At 42.7% G+C, this 24722-nt stretch overlaps 1 protein-coding gene across 6 annotated transcripts in view; it reads right to left on the bottom strand.

The window, feature by feature from the left end:
• Positions 1-24722, bottom strand: part of LOC141756308 (rho-associated protein kinase 2-like) — a 32516-nt gene that overhangs the window by 5449 nt on the left and 2345 nt on the right. For 3 of the 6 annotated variants that reach the window (XM_074615936.1, XM_074615937.1, XM_074615935.1), the window contains exons 2-27: positions 21048-21129; positions 19698-19798; positions 18907-19044; positions 17048-17308; positions 16268-16412; positions 16020-16158; positions 13944-14035; positions 11399-11558; positions 9812-9896; positions 9624-9703; positions 9071-9119; positions 8834-8969; positions 8414-8505; positions 7960-8206; positions 6926-7032; positions 6599-6758; positions 5705-5865; positions 5159-5343; positions 4924-4993; positions 4638-4741; positions 3442-3628; positions 2352-2445; positions 1965-2059; positions 1485-1673; positions 840-1011; positions 370-588 (exon numbers count right to left, since the gene is read on the bottom strand). In XM_074615936.1, coding sequence (XP_074472037.1) covers positions 370-588; positions 840-1011; positions 1485-1673; positions 1965-2059; positions 2352-2445; positions 3442-3628; positions 4638-4741; positions 4924-4993; positions 5159-5343; positions 5705-5865; positions 6599-6758; positions 6926-7032; positions 7960-8206; positions 8414-8505; positions 8834-8969; positions 9071-9119; positions 9624-9703; positions 9812-9896; positions 11399-11558; positions 13944-14035; positions 16020-16158; positions 16268-16412; positions 17048-17308; positions 18907-19044; positions 19698-19798; positions 21048-21129 — 3550 coding nt within the window. Of the gene's footprint in view, positions 1-369; positions 589-839; positions 1012-1484; positions 1674-1964; positions 2060-2351; positions 2446-3441; positions 3629-4637; positions 4742-4923; positions 4994-5158; positions 5344-5704; positions 5866-6598; positions 6759-6925; positions 7033-7959; positions 8207-8413; positions 8506-8833; positions 8970-9070; positions 9120-9623; positions 9704-9811; positions 9897-11398; positions 11559-13943; positions 14036-14199; positions 14511-16019; positions 16159-16267; positions 16413-17047; positions 17309-18906; positions 19045-19697; positions 19799-21047; positions 21130-24722 lie in introns of those variants that run through there. The other 3 variants (XM_074615939.1, XM_074615938.1, XM_074615940.1) reach the window with 2 other exon arrangements.

The raw sequence follows: 24722 nt of genomic DNA, 5'->3' as shown, positions 1-24722 counted from the left end.
AGGGATTATAAGGAACAAAGCATGGCAGATGTCTGGTGAGGAAAACTAAAATGGAAAGCTTTTTTATTTTTTTTTATCTCAGGAAAAACTCACACACCAACTTCACTCTTGGAAAAATCTCCACATCTTTTGCAGTGGAATAAATTTGAGGAAAGCAGGCCAGCATCAAGCTGTGAGTATTCACGTGTCCAGTGAACATTAAAAAGGATTAAAGCACAGCAGGGAGAGTCAACAGAGTAGAGGGATTAGCTGAAACTTTCTCAATTCAGAAGAAAACACTGAATCTTTAGATGGATGCATGTTAGAAACAACTGTTAGGAGTTTTCACTTGCATCCCCATCTCAGGTTTGAACCGCCATGCAGGGTCACCTGCAGGTTCAGCCTCAGAGGGCTGTTCGTAGGTGAGGGCCAGGGGGGGGCGGCGGCCCTGCTCCACCGCCCCGTCATACTCGTCGTCATCCTCCGAGTCAGAGTCGAAGAGGGTGTGAGCAGAGTGAAGGTTGGGCCGGGTGTCGATGCAGACAGATTTGTGTGTGCGCTGGTAGGTGAAGGACATTGATTCTGAAGTGCGAGAGTGAGTAATGCGCACTGCGCCGGACCATGAAGGGAGAATTTGAGGTGAAATGAGGAGGAAAAGGAAAAGGAAAGAGGAAAAGGTCAAACACAATCAGCCTGGAAGAGGCTCAAAGTGAAAACAAAGGAAACAGCAAGAGAGACTGCAGGAAGTGGAATGCAGGAAGTGCATGCAGAAGTGTATTTGCTGACTGGCTTTCAGCATTTGAACGTACATGTTGGTTGCCAAATTAAAAGGATGGTGAGTGTGAGTCTACTTTGTCTACCTGGGTATCCGTCACCACCCGCGTCCAGGTCATTGCCGCTGCTGATGCTGGTGGAGTCCAGAGAGTGAACGCTGAGGGAGGTGATCTGGCAACGGAGCTGCTCGATGTCGCTGTCTTTGCTGTCCAACGCCAACTGAAGCTCCAGACGCACCTGGTTCTCTTCTGCTATCAGCTGAATAACACACACGAGCAGGCTTTTAATTGCAGTTCAACATATTTTCTATTGTTTGCAGTTATAATTGTAATATCTGCACACAACTTAGTGTGTAAATATTAGGGCTGTCAAAGTTAACGCCATAATAACGCGTTAACGCAACTTTGTTTTAACGCCACTAATTTCTTTAACACATTAATGAAACATGTGGTTTTCATGTCATACTAAGGTTTCTGGACATTATTTGTCATTGTTTTGTGTTGTTCATTGATTTCAAATAATAAATATATACATACATTTGCATAAAGCAAGAATATTTTCCCACTCCCATGTTAATAAGAGTATTAAATACTTGACAAATCTCCCTTTAAGGTACGTTTTGAACAGATACAAAATGCGCGATTAATTTGCGATTAATCGCTATTAAATATTTGAATCGATTGACAGCCCTAGTATATATAAATATTCATGCCGTTTGTCTGCATACTGACCGCCTGCATATCTGTCAACTCTCTCTGGTACTTGATGATGGTGCTGTTGAGCTTCTCCTTCTCCGTCCTCAGCTCCAGCTGCAGCTTCCTGTTCTCCTTCTCCTTCCTGTGCACCTCGTTGCCGATGCTCCGGTGGCCTCCTCGCACCGTCTCCCTCCTGTTCATCACCTCGGCCAGCTTGTTGACAGCCTGGGAGCAAAAAAGAAAAAACACAGCAATGTGCTTTGTCAGAGATTTCTTTGTGATTAATGTGAATTCAGTCCACACACAGGGAAGCCTGCAGGAATATCAATGTTGCTGCACTGAGACTAGTTTCAGATCTCAGTGATTTTGCCCAGAGTTCAACACAAGCCTGCAGCTGAATATTATTCTTAACAACAAATGATGTGACATAACAGTCGTAAAAAGTCAGACGGTAAAAGGTAAAGTATAGAAAACACTGCAGTCTTTCCAGACCTGTGTAGGCGCCCAGACACACACCTGAATTTTTAGCGTCCTTTCATTCTGCACCAGCTTTTCAAAGGACAGTTTGACCGAGCTCATCTGCTTCTCCCCCTCCATGGCTTTCTGGAGCTCTGTATAAATAGCAGGGAAGGACATTAATTCAGCACTCACATACTTTACTTACTTAAGTTTTAGAGAAGCAATCCATAAATTAAAGCGCAAGTTTGAAGACCAATATTCTGCCGTTCTACAGACACTTGGTTCCCCGATGAAGAGATTAACAGGCACTTTTCATGACATTTTAATAGCACCTCTCCCCATAAATCATCTGGATGTGTAAGACGGCTTTTTAACACATTTCCCGGGACTCGGGGAAATGTCATTCTTGTAGAAATGTGCTCATTAACTCCAAATGGCACTCACGTTGATGCATGTCCTTCAGCTGGTTGTTGAGCTCCTCTTTCTCGCTGGCCAGGTTGGCCACATCCACCGTCAGGGTGCGATTAGACTCTTCCAGCTGTAGGGGTGGCAATCAAGCAAGATACCTTAATTTATTTAGCACATTTCAAAACAATAAATCAGTACTATTCACATTTTTTATACTGTAAATCGTCCAATCAAAGGCACCAATGTTTTTGTGAGCGGGTCCGCGGGTCCGCGGGTCCATTTGCATCTTTTTCCTTTCCTGCCGCCAATTTCAGGCTGTTCCCCTGATCAACAATTGGTGGCAGTAGTGCGCCAAGAAAGGCAGCAAAGTGCCGACAAAAGGCATGAAAGAAGAACGCAAGCCAGTAAACATGGATGTAAACCAGGCAGTAACCTCCGGGTCTGAAAAGTGAAGCCAATGCAGAAGTGTCTTAAACTTGCATTCTTTCTAATAGCCAGCAGGGGGCGACTCCTCTGGTTGCAAAAAGAAGTCTGATTGTATAGAAGTCTTTGAGAAAATGACGCTACTTCTCACTTGATTTATTACCTCAGTAAACATTGCAAACACGAGTTTATGGTCTCAATCGCTAGTTTCAAGTCTTCTTCAATACAGTATGATGTTCATTTAGTAAATGATGGTCCCATTTAGAGTCAAATAGACCATAAAGCAGGGGATGCTTTAGGGCGGGGCTACCTTTTGATTGACAAGTCGCTACCACAACGTTGTCTGTGTTTTCATCTTACAAATTTAACCCTTTCACAGTGTGTTTTCAGTTCATGAAAGTTAATAATAACCTTTTTGGTCGCCTAAAATGTCTTATTCAGTGTTCGGTTGTACTTAGCTCCACCCTCTCGTGTCCCTTTACGTCCTTCTACGTCCACTTCTATTATACAGTCTATGTTGTGAACAATACAGATTTTCGAAATACTTTATGAAATACTTCTGGTACGGGAAAGATCTAAAATTTTGAATTTCAAATCAACCACAAAAAAAGCCCTTCATTATGTCTGAAGACGTCCTACATTGGAATTTAACACGTACTTCATAATGAACTAAAAATGCTCTTGAACCCCACTGTGATCTCACCGAGCTGATGGTGGCCTCCTTGTCGCCGAGCTCCTGCTTGTGTCTCGCCATCATGTCTTTGATCTCCAGCTCCTTCATGATCTTCTCCTTCTCCAGATCAGAGTACTGCTCCTCGGCGATGGAGCGAGCCAGCTGCTCAGAGTCCGCCTTGGTCAGACTGGCTTCCAGCTGGGCTGTCATGGAACCCCTGTGGAGGGAGGAGGAGGAGAAGGAATGGTTATTATTGCCATATTATTAAATCGCTAGAACTGCATACAAAAAAATCCCTGCTGTTCTTATGCCAGACTGCCTTTAGCGAGGACAAACAGTCATTGTCAATGCACCAGTTTCCAAGCGAGAGTTACACTGGATCACAGTTGTCCACAGTAATCTTTGTCTGCAGTGCATCTGGGGACGCTGCTAATCTGGTCCACTCACTCAGTTAAAGGTCAAGTTCTCCACTTTGGCTGTGAAATGAATTCACAGAGGAGAAATAACACTAATCTGGAAAGTCTGTTCCATTCTTTAAAAAACAGATAAATGTCATCTTTGTGGTGTTATCCTGAGGATGCTTCAATACCACTGACATTTCATAGGACATCAACATATGAGTTTTTAGTATTTATTTTTACCCAGGTGTCAGTAGCCAACAATACTAGACTAGTATTAGTATATTTTTCCAAACCTAACCAAGTAGTTTTTGGTGCCTAAACCTTACCAAACTAATAAAAATAAAAATAAAAATAAAAATAAATATAACATATATATTGTTATATAAATATTTTTATTAAATAATAATAATTATTTAAATACAAAATAATTAGTCAACTAAGTGAAAAATAGGCTTCTCACAGGACTCAAAGCCCAGTATATCGGGTGGAAGTCGTGAGTTTGAAGTACTACTACTATTAACTGGGTGTAAATAGCCGAATAGCTACCGTGTGAATATTCTCACCTGGGTGCACATACACCTCACATCTGTTCTGTTTGTCATGCTTCAAGTCTATGCATAACACCTTGTTTGTGTTACATGCTTCGTACTTTGTTTAATTTTATATCATTTAATATTTTTTGTTTTATGTTGAATTAAATCTTTTTGGTTTGGTTTCATTTTTTTTGCTCTCATTTTGTTGATATTTGGACTTTATGTGTCTGTATGTTGTTTAAAACAGGAATAGAAAGGTCATTTTAGTGCTAGACTGCGTTAGACTGGTTACCTCTCCTCCTGATATTCTGCCAGTCGTAGCTGCGCCTCTTTGTACAGCTTATTCCTCTCATCACACTCCTCCTTCAGCTCACGGACCTGCGTCTTGTAAAGGGTCTTGGGAGGAAAACAGTTTCGGATTCAGTTCAGTATCACAGATTCAGGACGGGGGTGGAAAATAAAACTCTTTCTCTGCTCATATCTTTCAAGCCCCATATTGTAGATCGATTTAGACTTTTTTTTTTGCTAGTCTGCTAGACAAGGTGCACAAAAGAAGGAAGATTGATGGTTAGAATTACTGTGAAATACTGCTCAGCCTCCAGTTGGTCCTTCAGATCCTTCAGCTGGCCGCCGGCCTCCTGCTTCTCCCTGGAACAGGACCAACAGTCTGTCAGTCACTGCTGCTGGCCGACTAACAACCAGAGCCTCAAACCAGACACCATGAATCAGATTCTCCACAACAATTTACCAAACAGCGTTACAGCAAACTCAGCTGCGTTGTGTGTTTATGTTGCATTATGTGTGTGTGCTGACCTGCGTAGCTCTTGGATCTGTTTCTCCAGGACCTGCTTCATGTCCAGGAGGTGGTTCAGTTCCTGTTTGAGCTGTTTCTCTGAGGAGCGCAGCACCGACACCTGCTGGGTCTGCATCTTCAGGTCGCTCTGGCTCATGCTCCGCTTGTGGATCTCCTGGTCCAGACGCGAGTTCAGACTCTTTACCTGCACAAACACAAAGTATTTTCAGTGGTGGCACTAACTGACCGTTATGGGGAACAACTCAAACTGCAGAACAAGATTTGGGGCTGCAAGTAATGATTATTTTTTTTATGAATTACTATATCAAAATATCCATCACAAGGTTCCAGACCCAAGGTGTTATTTTACCATTGCTTATTTTGTCTGAAAATCAGTTAAAACTTGAATGGACTCTGGTTTTGACAGGAGGAAAAGCTGCAAATATCCACAGTGGAGGAAAAAAAAACATTTTTATTTCATAAGAATTAATTAAGACTATTAAATAGAATATAAAAATTGTGCTAATTTTCTATCAAGCGATAAATAGATTAAGAGCGAGACGCACCTCTTCAGAGAGTTTCTCCTTCTGTGCCTGCAGCTCGCCCAGTTTGTGCTGCGCCTGCTTGTAGTCGCAGTCCAGCATGGAGAGGTCCTTCTCTTGCTGCAGCAGCTTTCCCTCCACCTGCAGCTTCAAGCTGCGCTCGTCCTGCAGGGTGCTCTCCATCTCTGGACCAAACAAAACGACCATCAGGAGGCTAATCTACCCGGCTGCGCTCAATATCACAGTATCGACAACACAATTTCTGCCTTTGAGGTGAATGTGCTTGGAGCAGCAGATAAATGGACAATCGGAGAGCCAAGTATTGTTATTTGAAGGCCTGTTAGAGTTATTTTTAGTCAAGAAATGTAGATTGTGCAAGGTCTAATACACCAATCATCTTTATGTTTCATTGCTTCTCCAGCCTTCCTGATTAAATGAAGCCACTTTTCCACTTTTTGTCTTTTTATATCAACATTTGTGTTAAGGGGAGACATTACAGGTAAATAGGGTAAAACAAATAACTAATAGATATCACCATGAAACTTCCCCAGTTGATATCTTACATTAAGATAATTATTTTTTGTATTACAAGTTTTCTGAAATTTGTATGTTTAAATATGCAAATGAGGCATTATCTAATGCTAACTTTGATGAATTTAGGAGAAATCTACAGACGCAAATCGACAAAGTGTCATAAAATCAACACCTAAATGTATATTTAAGATATTTTCTTTCCACTAGTCTGAAAGAAAACAGAAGTTATGGACGCAAAATAGCCCAAAATTGACCAGTGCATGAAAAAAAACGATGCTTTAAGTGAGCTAAGTTAATCACAATTTAAACTACTGACCATAAGCTGATGCATTTTATCCATCCCACAATCATCTTTCATACTTTTGACCTCCCACTTGCTCTCACCTTTTAAGGCCTCAGACTTTGCCTCCTCGATGGACTGGTAGATGTGGTTTTTATCTGCCAGCTTGGCTTTGGTGGTCTTGTGCTCGGCCTCCTCCTGCTCCAGACTCTGATGGAGCGACTTCAGCTTGAACGTCAGGTCGATCTCTTGGTTGCCCTTCTCCTGTAAAATCAAAGGAGGATGTTAGGTTTTCTAATGGCTTTAATGTAATGGGATGTTTTGAAAAGAATTTATTTTGAGAACAGACAAAAAGTACATTTTCAAAATGGAGAACAATGTCAAACACAATTCTCAAATTTAAAACACGTGATTAGAAATGTTAGGCCAACCTTCTCGAGGTCGTTGAGCTTCTCGTGTAGCTGCTTCTTCTCAGTCCGGACCTCAAAGAGGGAAGACTTCACCTCTTTCACCTCTTCTTCCAGGCCAGAGATGCGTCCTGAGGAGGAGGAGTGATGGGAAAAGGAAATAATAAAGAAATTACAGAAGGAATATAGCAGCAAAAACTACAAGAAAATGTTCCTGAGCTTCTCCGATCCTAGGTGAGACATGACATAATGTTCTTGTACACCTCCAATGTGCGAAAAACATCACACTTCATGTTTATTTTCCCTTTAACTAACTCCACCCACATGAAGAGTTTGGAAAAGCATGAGGCATCGCAGCTAAACAGGCAACACTTTTGTTTTGCCGCGTCCCCTCTGACCTCAGCGACCGGCCTCTCTGCACGGCCCGAGCAAGTTTCCAAACAGCGTCTCACAAGAGCTGCTGGCTCCAGTCCGGCTTTGGCTCGCTTCACTCTCAGAGCCCTTTTGAACAGATGTTTCCACCTATGATCGGATATTTCCCAAGGCCCGGTCCAAAACAACGATTCACATCTAATAGCCGTGTCCAGGCCCTAAGCTCAGAGTTGTGTAATGCCTTTTTCCTGCTACTGAGGAGATGTTTACTGAATGAGCCCTCCAAGATCGCAGATTGATTACCTGCAGTTATGACTGTACCCATTTGACTGGTACATTCTAACCTTATAACATTTTAATAGACACATTTGAAATATAAAAGGCTTGTAAATAATAGCTGGCTGGTTGCTAAGGTTGTGATTATTGAAGAAAACAAGCACATCTTAACAGTATTTTTCTTCTGCTTATTATTCATTTCCAACCACCGTGTGACTATTAAAGGGAGACTATGTAACAGCAGTCACTGTAGCTACAACTAATAGTTATGTTATAATGTTTTAAAGTCAACTTTTCATTTATAAAGATGAAAAATAACCTTTATTCTCCTCAAAAGTTACATAGTCTTGCTTTTAACCTACGTGGAACTACTTATTTTATTCTAAGTGTAATAGACAGCCGCTCCTCACCCTGCAGGTCAGTAATAGTTTCTGTCCCGAGGCTGCGGTCTCTCCTCTCCTCCTCCAGCTCGGCCTGCAGCCCCATCAGCTGCTTCTCCAGCTCCATCTTGCTGCTCTCGAGCTGGCCGCACTTCTCCTGCATCTCCCTGAGGCTGACCTCAAAGCTCTGACACTGCTTCTGCACCTCTGCCTGACTCTTCTTCAGCCGCGCCGCCGCCTCCTGCTCGGCCTGCAGCACGCCGTTGGCCTCCTCGAGCTGCAAGACGGGAAACAAGACAGGATGAAACTTTTTCCCTGCAGGCTGAACTGGGTCAGCGCAGCAGCAACATTAAAGGGATTTAATGAGGGAAAAGCACATTCACACTTGCTCGCTTGAATATGGATTATTAAATTAGCATGTTAGTATGAATACTACATTATAGAAAGTCATCAAGTTAAGTGAAGTTAAAGAGCTCCCCCTTACTTGTCTCTGCAGCTGGATGTTCTTCTCATTGGAGATCTGGGAATTCTGGTTCCTCTTCCTAAGATCCTCTAGCTGGTCCCTCAGATTGTTCACTAAACATACAGACAAATAAAAGAGTTAATATATGTGATGAAACACATTCAGTGAAATACCACGATCCACCCACTGATAGCCAGCATAAAAAAACATATAGAATATATACTGTGATATAAACAGTAGGACGCAGAGCTCTCACATATCCTCGTGGTTTATTACAATGTTTTAATGAGTTAACAGTCTGAAATATATGAAAATGAGACCTACATAAATATACTGAGTTCTCTGCGTACGATGAAATCACATGACTTTTGAAGATATTTTCTTAATCTTGTTCAGGCAATTCTAAGCCTAATGTTTAGATAATATTCTCCAGGTGCTCACGTTCGTTCTCCAGGCTGCGTTTTCTGTCACTTTCAATCTCCGTCTTGCGCAGGTTCTCGGCGCTCTGGTGCTGCAGCAGAGCTCGCTCTCTCTCCAGCTGCCTCAGTGAAGCCTCCACTTTCTGCCTGCTATTCATCTAGTCAGAGAGAGAGGAAATCACAAAGAGAGTGTGAGTGGAATGAAAAACCTACTTTATCACTTTATCAGACACACGGTTGAAGTGGCATCCATCCTCACCTCCTTGTCTAATTCTTTGACCAGCTTGTCTAAACGGTTGGTGGCATTTCTGGGGGGAAAAAGAACAGTTTTATTACGGATTTTATTCCCACGAATCACTGAGTTCAGAGGCAGCAGACACCAGATTATCAAACGATTGTTGGAACTGATTTTCTTTTCCTTTCTTTTTACCATCTACCATTATCAGAAACTCTGAAAACATCAGCTTTGTAGGACGAGACATCACTTCCTGTTGTGTAAAGCAATCAAACACATTTTCAGCCTTTTACAATGGAAAGCACACAACATGACTTCCAATCTAATAATTACACCAATGTCTCAAAATGAATGAGATTATAATCAATATAAACATGCCACATGCACATCCAAAAATTGGATGGTTATCTATTCATTTCAAGACATTCTGATGGTAAAATTAGAACTATTTATCCCAAAGTTTATTCGTAGAATGGGATGCTTTATCATGAGAGAAAAGTTTGCAAATAGTAACGTATTTGTGATGTCAGAACCAGTTAAAAAAAAACAGCTGTTTGTGTTATTTGTCCGGTCTTACTTGCACTTGTGCTCCAGCTCATCTTTGGCCTGCATCTCATGGTCGACCTGCTCCTCCAGCTGATGGAGCTTTTTCTGCAGCTGCTCAGACAGAAAAGAAAACAATGCTATTATCTAATGCTCATTTCCATCTGTTATCTCTCCTCTGTTAGCATAATATTAAGACCACACATGCACAAAAACACCCACCTCGTTCTTACTGTCCTTGTCCTCAGAGTTCTCCTTACTGTCCTCTGAATCCTCCACAGAGCGGTTGTTTTGTCCGTTCAGCAACCTGGCAGAGAAGAGAGCCATGAATGTCTGTCACTGAGTTTACCTGATATCATCCAACACTATGTCCATATTTCTACGTGACGTATTTCATCCTAACCAGACCCATAAGGCCAACTGGGTGGTCAAGGGGAAGCTGAATGTTCACCAAAGCCATTCAGAAATATCTTCTACTTAAGAAGACCCATACTAACCTCATGCATGGAGCACAAAGCTGTGGTGCTGTGGAAAAGAAAAAGCTGAAGATCTTTCAAGCTTCTTCTTACATCTGGATGGGTTTACCTTTGGAGAAACCCAACGGATGCCTCCAACCCACACTGTGTGTCGCCAACATGGTGGTGGACTTAACGTAATGGCGGGCAACTATCTCTGGGAATCGTTACAGGACTCTGCCACATGGCTGCGTACAGTAATGACCAAGAAATCTGAAGCAATTTTACGACCATTTTAAGACAAATTATGCCCTTAAGCTTAAACTCTTCTCGCACGGTGTTCATAATTTTTAAAAATGGAAATGCACGCATACATACTAGGGCTGGGCGACATGGAGAAAAACAAATATCACCATATTTTCTTACCAAATATCTCTATCAATATTGCAACGATATTGTAGAGTTGACCATTGGTGCTTTCACAAAATATTTACACAATGAGATTTTTGCTTAATAATCATCAGTAATGTGGATATAATGACTAAGTGGGTAAAGGCAAATAATAGAACAAAATAGTTCAGAAAATGACATCACTTTACTGTAATACAGCCTTTAAAACCAGAAAAAAATAACACTAATGCCATATTACGATATGCAAAATCTGAGACGATATCTAGTCTCATATCACGATATTGATATAGTATCGATATATTGCCCAGCCCTACCAAATCATACTGGTAAAAAAATTAAGATGACTTCAGAAAAGTTAAATCCTAAAATGCACAGTTAGAGATGCAGTGTGTCTGAAATCCAAGGAAGGCTGATCTAAAGCCATACCTGTACACTCTTGTGCACTGGATTGATAGTCATTCACTGACTTAAATGACATTGTTTTGTCAGATTAATGTAAAAGAGAAATTGCTCAGACGAAATTAGTTGAACCTTCAGCTTCATGAGCCCAAAAAAGTAAAAACATCCCTTGATGTTTAATGATTAAAGCACTATAAACTCATAAATCCAACACGTTTTTTACTACTTCTCCTACCGATCGAGACCAGGGCTTTAAAACCGAGACTCCATCATGAGCAAAGAGGGCATTTAAAGGGGCTGTCGGAACAAGGCGGCAGTGTGGAGCTCGAACAGGCATACAGTGTCTGACCGGTGTGACGCTGTGTGGGTGTGAAGCTGTCTTTTTCAACCACAGTGCTGTCCTTAAACCTGAGTCTAGAGGCCCTAAAAGTTGTGAAAGTTCCCACACACGAGAGTTACATTTGGTTCTAATCCCGGTATCCAGACAAACTTTCTATGCACAACAGCAGAGCAGAAGTAAAGTAAGTCAGAATAAAACACATACTGGTCCTCCTTGAAGTAAGTGAAGCCGATGAATGGTAGCTGGTTGCCCACGAAGGCTTTGGGTGGAGGGAAGGTCTCAGCATCTCCTTTATCTTCCTCTATGTCGTCAAAGTTACTGGTGTCGATGTCACCGCTCAGCTCGGGCACAACTGGAGCCACAGCTGGACGACAGAAACAGAAAGATTAAAACCCAGTGCTTTAAATTTAAAGTACATCTTCAACAAACATTTTCTCAGGTGTGTTTCAGAGTAAATTCTATGCCAACTTTGGCACTGCTTGCAGTCTGAGTAAGCTCTCTCTCTCTCTGCAGGTTGGCGTGAGGCTGACACCACTCCTTTTCCCGTACAGTGCTCGCTTTGTGCCCCACACACGGCGCCTTTCACAAATTGAGTCCTAAACGCCTGCTCCTGTGAGAAGAGAGCGGGCAGGCGGGCTTTAAAACGTCTGCACAACACAACAGGCTGACAAGAATGTGTCAAAGGGCCAATCAGATAAAACTAAGCTACTCCTTTAACCTATAAATAGTTCCTAATTGAGAGAAAAAAAGCAGCCCATTATGGATCGAGTTCCTTCAGACCGACCAGTGCAATTCTGGCTCCGAGCAAAGAGCTCATTACTGTTGGGTCGAGTCGCAACCCTCAGCGTGACAAACGTGACTCAAGGATGGAGGAGAAAATACAGGGAGAGACCCAAACGCAGGAATGAAACAAATGAGGGGAAATAAAAAAAAGAGAAGAGGCAGAAAAAAAGCCAAAATGTGGTCAGACAGAAAGAGACACAGGCCGCTCCATGGAGGCCCTTGTGGCACGACTTCCCAGAATGCTCTCTGATAGCGGGCGGTTAATGACAGGCAGCCGTGGCCACAGTGAGAGTGAGAGAGCGGGAGCAACCCTCCGAACTGGGGCGCCCCTCTCATTAGAGCCGGCCGCACAGCCGGCCCCGCCCGCCGCTACGGGGGGTGCTGCTTCCAGGCCCATCCATCCATCCATCCATCCATCCATTGGGCCATCCATCCGTAGTGCTGGCTTCTTTTCATCACCATCCAAATACTTGATAAGCTTGATAAACATGAAGACAACTGGGAGGATCTTCAGAGAGTCCAAACATGGTAAAATAACCCTCCTGAGTCACCACAGCCACTCAGCAGGGAGTAAAGTCCTCCTTAAACACTACATGCAGCCCTGCAGGATGTTTTGAGTGTGTGTTACTGGACATGCATGTGCAAACATGAAGAGAGCTGCGCAGCACAGCAGTGGCACAGTAGTGGTTTTGTGTTGCAGACTGCCAGGCAGTCTGAAGTTCAGTCAGAAGTTCTGTCTGTTGTTCTTAATCAGAGCCAGGTGAAGCAGAGAGACGGAGAAAAGAGCCTGCATGTGATTATACACAGACACACAGAGGTCCTGTTCATATTCCTCATATATCCCTTTCCTTATTCCCTTAAGGTTTGAGCTCAATAACATGATATTAGAACCGTTGCAGCTATATATAAAAAGATTAGAATCTTTTTCACCATTGAAGGTGATTGTTTTTTATATTTTTATTTGATTGACCAGATCAGTTCATGTGTTTTTATGTCCCTTTTATCTTTCTTTTTAATACATCTATAATGAATTCCTTCAAAAGGGATCTATACCATACTGTATGAACTCTTTTTTTTAAACCCAAGATAACTGTTTAACATGGCTGGATATGATTATTGATTTTGCATTGATAAGTTGACATTTTTGTCTTTTTCTCTGTTGTTTTTCGAATTGCAAATGGAAATAAAACCATAAAGAAAATGCAATAAAGTGTTCTTGGATAATATAACATCATCACATTCTTACATCAAATAGACGTTATTATTTCCATTTTATTTGCTGATTTACGGAGTGATAATGTGATAATGTAATGGAACAACTCCACCTATGACTTATTCTTTAAGTTATGTATTTAGCCAATAAAGCTAATTGATTGTACATCGCAAAGGCCAGTTAATGTAATAATTTAAATATGTTATAGCAGTTATTATGACATCTTGGACTCAGCTCGGTTTTTGCTGCTACACACCCTTTAACACAACATGCTCCTATTGGTGGAGCCTTTTATTAAAACAGCCTTTCAGTCTCATCAGTGTGTGTGTATAGCTAGTACTGGTACTATCTAGTATAAAATCTGCAGTGTTTGATATTTTCTCAATTTTCTCTAATCTGCTCTCTGAGTGGCAGCCATATGCAGCTGGTTATCCTGCAGGTTTCGTGCATCATGTGCTCTGCACAGCATCCAGTTATATAATGATAAAAGATAAGGGCATATGGGGAACATGTGCACCATAAATGCAGGCTTAATGGCTCAGGAGATGGAAATAAACTCTGAACTAAGGCTGAGAAGAAGCAGATCTGCAGAGGAATGGGCCGGAGATGATAAGAAGTAGGCGTAGGAACGACCACGAGAGGCAAGAAAAAGAACAAGACATTACCAGAGATGGAAAAGGCAAAATGTGCACCTGCATTGTGGGGATTTAATAACAATACAAACACAATATTCAAACACATGCACACGCTTACTCTCTCGGATGTTGTCGAAGGTCCACTGGTCGTTCTTGAAGAAAGGGTGGACTTTGATCTCATCCACTCCGGTGCGGCCCAGACGAACCTTCCTGCACAGAACAGCAACAGGACGGAGACTGTGAGCAGAGCCTGAACACAACACACACCCCACTCGCCCCCATCCACCTCCACCTCCACCTCCACCATCACCACCAACATCTCATCCCAAACACACAGCCCAGCAGAGTGACCACTACGCTCTGACCACACTGACCAGCATGGAGTGCCGCATGACCACTGGTGGACACTGGAACCTCCTCTAACCAGACAGATAATGTAGATCCAAGTGGAGAAAGACAGCAGGATCAGAGTGCAGGAGCCAACATCAACAACTCTGACTGACTCAAACACAACTGCTAGAGTCGCCGCTGCCTTCCCTCCTTCTCCTCCTCCTCTCTCTCTCTCTAAAACTCTACACACTCCTTCTCGTCCCCCCCTTTCCTCCCTCCTCCACCGCTGGGTACAGGGCCGGAGGGGTGCGGCAGTTTGGGCTTGCCACGTGTGGGACATTCCAGACTCAGCCAAGAGGAAGAGAGGGCAGGGGCGGGGAGGAAGAAAGGGAGAGTTTTTAAACCCCCGCAAAAAAAATAAAAAAAATCTGACATGCAACCAAGTACTGGCTTTACAACGGACCGTGTCTCACTGCCCAGAAAACTGCAGGAGTGCAAAGGAGAAAGTTCCGCAAGCAAATGATGAGGATGGAGAAATGGAAAGTGGCACTGAGAAAAGGTAGAAATGGGGGAGTGATGAAAAACATATGGAAAATGAGGGAAGGAGGATGAATGGTTGGTGGTGCTTACAGGAATGATTCAGCAAGCCGGGGCGACAGTGACAGAGCATGTTGGTTAAGTGGTGAATGAATGTGTTTGAGATATGTGTGTGTGTGTGTGTGTGTGTGTGTGTGTGTGTGTGTGTGTGTGTGTGTGTGTGGCTGGGCAGCCGTACACATGCGAGATTCTGTCTGTGGTGAGAGAATAGTGAGTGAGAAGGTAAATAAACTGAGTGAGGAAAAATGAAAGGCTGCTCTGTATGGAAGCAGAAAGGGCCTGTGTTTGAGCCTCCACGGGGGGCGGGGTTACTAATGTAAACAGGAAGTGGTTTCTTCCAGGGGGATGGGCCACTAACCGAGTGCATGACCCACACCCACACATTCATGTCACTTTTTTACCTTTAATACTAATATTTGATGTTATTGTATATATAAGAATGGAACTATTTGTGTTACGATGGTAGCTGGGATCAGCACTATACTGTACACTCAGGTTTGAGTCACTGATATTGTTTTTAGCAAATTAATAAGACAGAATATTAGTTTTATAAACAAATATGTCTGGTGATATTCTATATTTTTGTTTTTGTCAACAAATCCCATGAAAAGATCAAAACTAACCATGAATTGATCATGGGGCACTGATGCTTTTCTGCTAAGTTACAAAGTCCATGTCAAAGTGAGTTACTCTCCCCCACAGAAACACTGGTCCTGTACTGCCTGAAACGCTTGCTTGAAGTCCCGCCTTTTCTTACGTAGCGTGGTGATGTCACCAAGTAACACATTTGCATAATACCTGCCTAGCGGCTAGTTTGGCACGCCCTCAAACAAAGCTAGTTAGAGCTGGAGCTGGACCAATCAGAGCACACTTGGCTATTTAGAGGGGCGGGGCAGGAGCTCAAACAGAGCGTTTCAGACAGAGGGTGAAAAGAGGTGCTGCAGCACAGCTGGTATGAGAAAAGTAAAGCGTTTTTTTGAACATTAAAGCATGTAAACATGTTCTAGTAGAAACCCAAAATACAAGTATGCAACTGAAAACAAGCATAATAAGTCCCCTTTAATCGGCTGAAGTTGAAGTGATTTTTGCCCTACAACACCATGCTTTATTCACTAAACATTTTTGGCTACCTTGCCTTTATCAGTTACATAAATAGTGGGGTAGAGAAAGAAAATGTAAGTATTTATGCACATGGCTGGTCTGAAATAGTGAAATATTCTTGTTAAAGCACGAGTGTTAGTTTATATGATTTAGAGTTTGTGCAAACCTGTCAGTAAGAAAGGCACAGATGAGGTTTCTGGCATCCTGAGACATCTGTATATCATCTGGGAAGATGAGTGTGTTGTTGTGGTTCATGATCTTCCCATACGTTCCCACCAGGGATTCGGCATAGAAGGGAGTTTCACCTGCGAAAAAATGGTAGTTTTAAAAATATGATTGATTTTTAGGATGGAGATGTTTAGGATTATAACTGCCAAACAGCACAAAATGAATGAAGGAACATGATGTACTTACCAACAAACAACTCATAGATAAAGACTCCCACAGACCACCAGTCGCACTCCCGGCCGTAGTAACCGTCACCACCCTGAGACTGGAGCACCTCAGGGGAGATGTAGTCTGGCGTGCCTACGGCTGTGTCACAGTGCACCATGCCTGTCTGCAACAACACAACATAAACAAAAAGATTTACTGGAGAGAGGAAGCAAGAATGAAACAGCAGTGAGACTTGAAAGCAGAATAAATAAGACATACTGTATTTCCACATTGGCTGCAAAGTCAATTTCTATTTTTCATGACCCCCACAAAAAACTTTTCTTGTATAAAATACCTCTGAACTTTTAACAATACTCCAGATATTCTGAGACAAAAGTTTATATGACACTCTTTCTGTCTGCTGGTAGACTTCCAGAGAGCTCATTTAATGTGTGGAGCCACTTGCTGAACCAGCTATTTAGAAATTGCTGTGGTGAAAACAAAAAGGTGGAAAACAACTTCCTGACTCGCACCAGAGGCGGCACCTCTGCTCTGCTCTAGATTGGCTGTTTAGCACAATAACCTCTGGGGCCTTTTCAATAACCTGCATTTAGAATCACTTTGCAACCTGAACACTTGGTGGTGCACTAGGACATGAAAAAAAAGGCCACTAATCAAGTAAATTCACTCTCTATTAAACTATTCTCTTCAACATTAAAGGACTAAAATCCTCTAATGTAAAAGGTCCGTACACTTGATCCTCTATCCAGATCCAACGCATTTGAAAACAACAACGATACGACTATAAAACCAACCCACCGAGTCCATCTTCATGCACGTGCCGAAATCCGCCAGTTTGAGGTGTCCGTGTTGGTCCAGCAGCATGTTGTCGGGTTTGACGTCCCGATGGATGAAGCCCATGGCGTGGATGGCGTTCAGCGCCAGCACTACCTCGGCTGTGTAGAAGCGAGCCCACTTCTCCGGCATGTCGTAGTTCATGGTGAGCGTGACCAGGTCGCCTCCGGGCATGAACTCCATCACCATGTAGAGGTGGCGGTCGTCTTGGAAAGCACAGCACAGCTGGAAAACAACAAACTCGAATCGTTTAATGTCACTGAAAGCCCAACATGGGAGGTAGAGTCACTACTGTGGTATGGATTTGACTATAAGGTGTGGCTGTTATCTATGGATGATGTCATAGAAAAAACAGTCATAGATTATTATCTATGCCAACATCATGACGCCAGGTTATTACTCCAACGCACATAATACAGTATATTATGACATAATCATAGTTACACTATTTACATATCGTAGCTGCATTTTGTGTAGTGTTTTTTTGTTTATCTTGTATATATCAGTTACATCCGTTGTTACCATCACTACCACATCATTTAAAAGGGAACATATCATGAACACTTCCTTTTTCAGTGCTTGGGTACATACATGTGGGTATCTGGAGTTCCTACCACCCCACAAACTGTGAAATAAGACAACCCAGTCAGTTTTTGTTGGCTGCCTAGATCAGAAAACATGTGATTTAACAAGCTATTCAGATTTGGCTCTCCTTCCTACTGTATGTTACGTGCAGGCTCGTTATCGCCCACAGCTAGAGAACTACCTTTACAAAGGTGCGGCATATTTATTGTTCTCTCAAGTCAATCAGATCAGACTGGGCTTTTTCAGGAGGGGGTCTTAAAGAGACAGGTGCTAAAACAGAGCATTTTAGACTGTTTGAATACAGGTATATTCAGACAGACAGTATGAGAAAGATAATGTGATGTAAACATGTTCTAGTAGAAACTACAAAATACAAGTATGAACCTGAAAATGAGCATGATATGTCCCCTTTAATGTTCACTCTGCACATTACTTTATCTTTATGGATATCTTTATGCACTTTGCTACCGATTGTACTGTCTGATGCTAGATGGCATTTTTGTTTTCACTGGTATTTATTGTGTGCAAAGACAATAACATTGAATCTAATTTAATATAAAGTACAAATAGTGATCCCCACATCATATTAATTCACACTGATACTGAGTTTAAAAATATCAGTAGTATTTGAGTTTATCTAATTCCCATATCGTCAATTTATCTATAAACGGTTTCTAAATTTATGATGTACAATATGTTGCTGTTGTAATATAAAATGACATATTACATGATAGAAGATTTCATCCATATTGTCCACCCCTGCATATGTAGTACGTTACCCTGAATGAATGAAATATAATATAGAATTCCAGTCATCTTCTTGATTTTGATCTTTGTACAATCCACAATTCAATCAACTGTGTAAAAGCTTAAAAAATCTTATCTAACTCTTGTGTTATATATAGATTAAATGAGAAAAAGAGTAAAAAAAAACAGGAAATTGATGTCTTGATGGCTACAATTACTATTTGATTTGGTTTATTTTAAAAAACAAAAACTAATTCAAGCAGACAGGTAGAGCAGACATCCTATTTGAATGGTTCTAATAATATTTGGTATACTTAACATGAGAAAAATGGTATTTTTGGTATGTGTTCAAAAGGGCCAGACATCTAGTAAAAAGCTGCTCAGTCTCTGTAGTGGAAAGAGGCCGGGTCTGACAGAGAAAAATGTTCAACCCTTCCACTACGTTACATATTGTGTCTTTTCAATAGAATAAAACCTGTAGATGTGCACACCTGGACGACCCAGGGACTGTTGGAAAAGGCCATGATGTGCCTCTCCTCCCAGAAGAAGGCCGAGTCCGACCGCTTGATCATCTCAAACTTGTTGAGCTGCTTCATGGCGTAGACCTTCCGGGAGGCCTTGTGGCGGACCTGCGGCAGGGGGAGGACAAGAGAGGAGACGTTGGCGTGTAAACAGCGATAACTGAGCGAGGACAATAAGAACAAGATAGTGACAGTGTCACAATGACCGAGATAACACGAGAAACAGAGAGAGAGAGGGGAACCCATAATTGCAGGCACACACCCATAGAAAGACATGCTTACACAAGATTTCAAGCCCAAACACAGTGAGCATCCCCTCCACACCCCCACAACAGACTTCACACTCCTCTCCCACACACACTGAGCCTGTCCAGACTTGTTTCTACCACAGTAGCGACCAGATTCAAGTTTCCACCAGCACAAGACACAGGCATCTGGAAAAAACAGGAGTTTGGAAGGAACTGCTGTGTGCCCTAATTACGTTTTTTAAACTTAAATTTGGCCACGTTGCGGAGAAAGGTGCCAATTATATTTGAAACACCAAAAACAAGCTGCAGCTGTTGCACATTTTATGTTTTGGTAGATTCACAGATTGTTGCTCCCTCTAGTGGTTCACATTTCTGGTATTTTGGTGCCAAAATGAGTGAATTCAGGAACTCTCCTGCTCCATCTCCCTTTATATCAAACTGCACTGCTGCAGCATAATTTAAAAGAAATAACACACTTTATTGGTTAACTCTTAATTGACATAAACATCTCACCAGCTGCACTTCACCGTAGGCTCCTCTCCCGATCAGCTTCACTTTGTCGAAGTCTTCAAGCTTCACTTGCAGCTCTCGCAGCTGACTCGCCGCCTTTTCATCTGCGGGATGCACAAATATGTTACCATGGTGACACATACACAGGGTCAAGCTTCAACCATTTAGGTTCAAAGCAACGGGTCAGTAGTTAACGTCTGCATGTGAGAGAGGTCAGTGAGAGGAAACATGTTGTGCAGGGCCAGACATTTTCATCAATTGGCCATCGAGTGGTTTAGAAAGGAGACAGATTAGTGGCACAGTGGGAGGAGGACGTGCTGCTGCATGTATATTCTTTTACATAAGACACACATTTAACCAGAGGTTGGCCCATGCTGTTAATGTCAATGTTTGTGCACGGCCTCAAGTCTAAACACAGATAAAGAGCAAACGATTTCACAAAAATATTGATTAGAAAAAGCAAAACAGTCTGTACAAAAGGGACACACATCCAACTTTTACTGATATTTTGGCTGTAAAATCTGTCAAGGCCAAATAGCAATTTGATTTGAACACCAAAATCAGACTACAGAGGCGTTTACTCATATATTTCTTATCTCTTTTATGACCTTTAGCAGAAACAACAACTACTGTATACACTCTCCAGAATGTAGCCTGCAGAAAAAAGGATTTTCTTACAAGTCGTAAAAGTTCTACTGTTCATATAGGTTGTGTGCAATGATAAACAAGTAACATAATTAATCATCACTAGAGTACTCTGGTGTGTATTAAAGAGGACCTGTTATACTTATTTTCAGGTGCATTCTTATATTTTGGGTTTCTACTAGAACATGTTTACGTGCTTTAATGTTTAAAAAAAATACTTTATTTTCCTCATGCTGCAGCACCTCTTTTCACCCTCTGTCTGAAACGCTCTGTTTGAGCTCCTGCCCCTCCCGAAAAGCCCAGTCTGCTCTGAATGGTCAGCTGGCCCACTCTGTTGTTATTGGTCAACCGAACCAAACTCTTTGGACTCCGCTCCAGCTCCGCTCTAACTAGCTTTGTTTGAGCGCGTACCAAATTAACCGTTATGCAAATATGTTACTTGGTGACATCACCATGTTACGGAAGAAAAGTCGTTTCAGGGAGTTCAGGAGCAGTGTTTCTGTGGGGGAGAGTAACTCCCTTTGGTGTGGACTTTGGGCTTTGTAACTGTGCAGACCTTTTACATGCACAACACAGCTATATAACACACTAATGGAAAGGGAAAAAGCAAAGAAGCCTAACAGGTCCCTTTTAACAACTTTACAGGTATTTTTCGAGCTAAGCAGGAGAACCTTGACCTTCACCAAACAAACACATTGTAGCTCTTACATCGGCTCAGAAAGGACTCGATGTTTTTGTTTTTCCGCAGGGTAGGATAGTTCAAATCGTGAGCCAGCGCGCTCATGGAATCCTGAAAAGAGACAGAAAAGACAAAATATACAATCAACCTTTTGAAAACAAACAAACGAACAGCAACAAAAGTATGGATTTTCAAAAATATCAAAATACAGGTTTTCCCCTGGTGTATTGGAAACAATTTTGCCTTCTAAATTAACAACTTCAAATTGGTATTATTATTGCTTGGGTTTGGCTGAATGCTTCACTAACCAATAGAGAAACATGATAATATAGTCATGATTTAAAGCTGATTTCATTTATGTTGGGAAGGAAGGAGGAAATCTTTTTCGCGATCTGACAGGATGAGTCTTGTAAGACAACCCTGACCTTCTGCCGACTGATAGAAGATAAAACCAAATGAACTGAGTAAGGAAGGAAGGAAGGAAGGAAAGAATTACATTCTTGTTCGCGGTGTGCTCCTGAACGCAACACGGGCAGCGTAACAAAACAATGACGAGAGGACAATGGAGGATGTAAAGACATAACAACAATGACTAGTCACATGATGGCGTTAGAGCCCCCTGCCCAAACACAGCCCCACCAACACCCGCTCCATCCACACAAACACAAAAGCCCTCCCTATGGCTTAACACACACAGGGGCCTCAGTAGTGTCATCAGCGCTTAAATCAGCGGTGTTGAGTTTCACGTAGAACCAAAATGTCTCCCAAACGCATGAGGCTGGCAGGGCGGTTGGGCAGGTGGGTAGGGGTGTAGCATGACCCTATGTTCCCCAGAAACAAGGGTCAAGTGGAGTCACCCAGTGTGTGTGTGTGGGTGGGATTGGTTGGTTGGTTGAGCCACAGCGGTGTCTATCCGACTGTTTGTTCGGGGGTATGTGTGAGTGGGTGGGTGGGCAGGGGGCATGTGGAACAATTCTGCACCTTTAAATAGCAGCGGTGCAGAGAGATCTCCCCCCACGGCAGACGGGTGGAAATAGACCTAAAGGCTCAGGAGCTATTGTGGGACAAACAGCTTATGGGTCTGGATTCAGGCGGAGCGCTCCCGGATCTGTGATCATTTTACACTCAGTCTGTGTGTGTGTGTGTGTGTGTGTGTGTGTGTGTGTGTGTGTGCGTGTGTGTGTGTGTGTGTGTGTGTGTGTGTTTTAATGGCCATGGTTACTGCAGTAGAGAAGGAACTCAACAGTCTGTGAGAAACTCTATGTACATATGCAAATATAATCTAATTTTAGCCGATTCAAATGAAGCATTTGGAGTGTGTGTGTGTGTGTATCTGTGGGAATGCGGGACTAAAATCATGACGTTTTTGCTGCATCCTGTCTCACATCCTTGTATCTGAAACCAGTTTTTTGGGGTTTTTTTTAAACATAAAGGTTGAATAGCTAATCAGCCAATCACATGGCAGCAACTCAATGCATTTAGGCATCTAGCGGTGGTGAAGACGACTTGCTGAAGTTCAAACCGAGCATCAGAATGGGGAAGAAAGGGGATTTAAGTGACTTTGAACGTGGCATGGTTGTTGGTGCCAAACGGGCTGGTCTGAGTATTTCAAAAACTGCTGATCTACTGGGATTTTCACGCACAACCATCTCTAGGGTTTACAGAGAATGGTCCGAAAAAGAGAACATATCCAGTGAGCGGCAGTTGTGTGGACGGAAATGCCTTGTTGATGTCAGAGGTCAGAGGAGAATGGGCAGAGTGGTTCGAGATGATAGAAAGGAAACAGTAACTCAAATAACCACTCGTTACAACCAAGGTATGCAGAATACCATCTCTGAACGCACAACACGTCCAACCTTGAAGCAGATGGGCTACAGCAGCAGAAGACCACCCGGTGCTAGCACCGGCCACTTTATTAGGTACACTTTGTACCTAATAAAGTGGCCGGTGAGTGTATATCCAGTATTAAATCTGCTTATTGAATTCAAAACCGTTCAACTCCCTTGTCAAATCTGTCTGTCGTCAATTTCTGGTACAAAGGTTATGAAAACAATAATGTCATATCTAAAACTCAAGTTTTGCCAGATACTTAAAAGGTACCCTGAGGAGTTTTTACTTGATTTTTTACCACTAGTAGCGCTATAGAGCAATATCTTATAAGTGGGTCACAAGGACGTACTGTTGCGCACACACACACACACACACACACACACACACACACACACACATACAAGCATGCTGGCAACACAAGACCGGTTTCACGCTATTGAGCTGATCAAAAGTTGGTGGCAGGTGGAGAGTTTGTTGGTGCAGCTTGACACCAGAAAGACTAATTAAGTATGTATCATGTTTTAAGTCACAAGGAGTTAACGTCAATGAGAACTTGCATTACAAAGACAAAGAAGAGGCCTTTATTTTTTATCATGATATAGTCATAATTCTAACGTGATTGTTAGCAGTTGCAACAGCGATGCTGGTATTGTTTTGACCTTGTCAGTCTGTGTGTGTGTCATCATGGCAAAATGTGCACCTGGAAACACCTACTGTACCGGGAACTACCACAGAGCAGGTTTTGAGTACTTTGCCAGATGTTTATCGGCCTATCTGTCTGTCTGTCTGGACAGATTGGAACGCGATAGCAAATTGCAACCGTGTAAGATGCTGTCACAGAATTTAGTTGAGATCAAAATGAAGGCCGAGTTCAAAGATGGGATTGGTGGTCTGAGCAACGGCGCCGGAAGTATGGCGGTAGGAAGCATGGATGTATAAAGAGAGCTGGATACTGCGCTGGAAGCAAGCTCCCGTTCGTTCCTATGAGAGTTGCTCAGTGGCGAATGAAGTCAAAATGGCTCGACTGCCGAGTGATAAGTACGCATCCATTGGGCCCATAGAGCAGGCGCAGTAGCGTTTCCTTTAACCCCGTCTCCCAGCCCTCGCTCCAGCCTCGGTTTGGGTCTCAGTCACATGAACGGAGGAAGGAAAATAATAATAAGTGTTTGTCCTGGGAAGTTGAGTTACCTCAAAAAAATGATCCGCTGAGTTACAGACGTCTCTCTACCAATGTAAGTCTATGGGAAAACGTCTTTTTGGGCCCAATGGCATCACGTGATGGACACGGAAGTTGTAATTCTACGGAATTTGCTTCAAATCCCAGAGCACTTCCTGGGGGCTTGGTAGGAAGTGGGGAAGGGGCCATTGGCCCCAACTCTTTACGCCCCTGGCCCGATTTTGCGTTGCAGCTGTTGTGATCCCATCACAAGATGGTCTCTAGTTGTGATAGTTTGTGAGTTATCTTATGATTCCCTCCACTATTTATGATGTACAGTCAGCATACGTTATCTTGTAGTGTGAAGGGTCAGCCCGTTCTCATTCCCAGGGCGGCAAATACCGACCGTCGATACTGCTGCACAATGCAACCTTTCGCGTCGGTATGTGACACACCGGGCTTTCCGTTAACTACAATGTAAACCCATCCGCGGCAACAGCAAACGCTCAGAGAAAGTGCTGTGGTGACGTAGTTTAAAGAGCGAAAGAGACAAACAGGGTGGGTGGAAGAGGTGGTCGGCGGGTCCAACAAACACGAGGCTTTCATCCAGGTGGCCGCTGTTTGTGTCCCGTTCGTAACGTTTCACTTTCATTTTGCAATCAGCTGTTCGTTCGTATCCCATGTTCACAGCGTCAAGTCACATTTTCACCATACAAAC

Source organism: Sebastes fasciatus, chromosome 18 (assembly GCF_043250625.1).
Source record: "Sebastes fasciatus isolate fSebFas1 chromosome 18, fSebFas1.pri, whole genome shotgun sequence".
In the NCBI taxonomy this organism is placed as follows: Eukaryota; Metazoa; Chordata; class Actinopteri; order Perciformes; family Sebastidae; genus Sebastes; species Sebastes fasciatus.
Note: the sequence above shows the minus strand (reverse complement) of the source record. Positions and strands in the feature narration are given on the sequence as shown.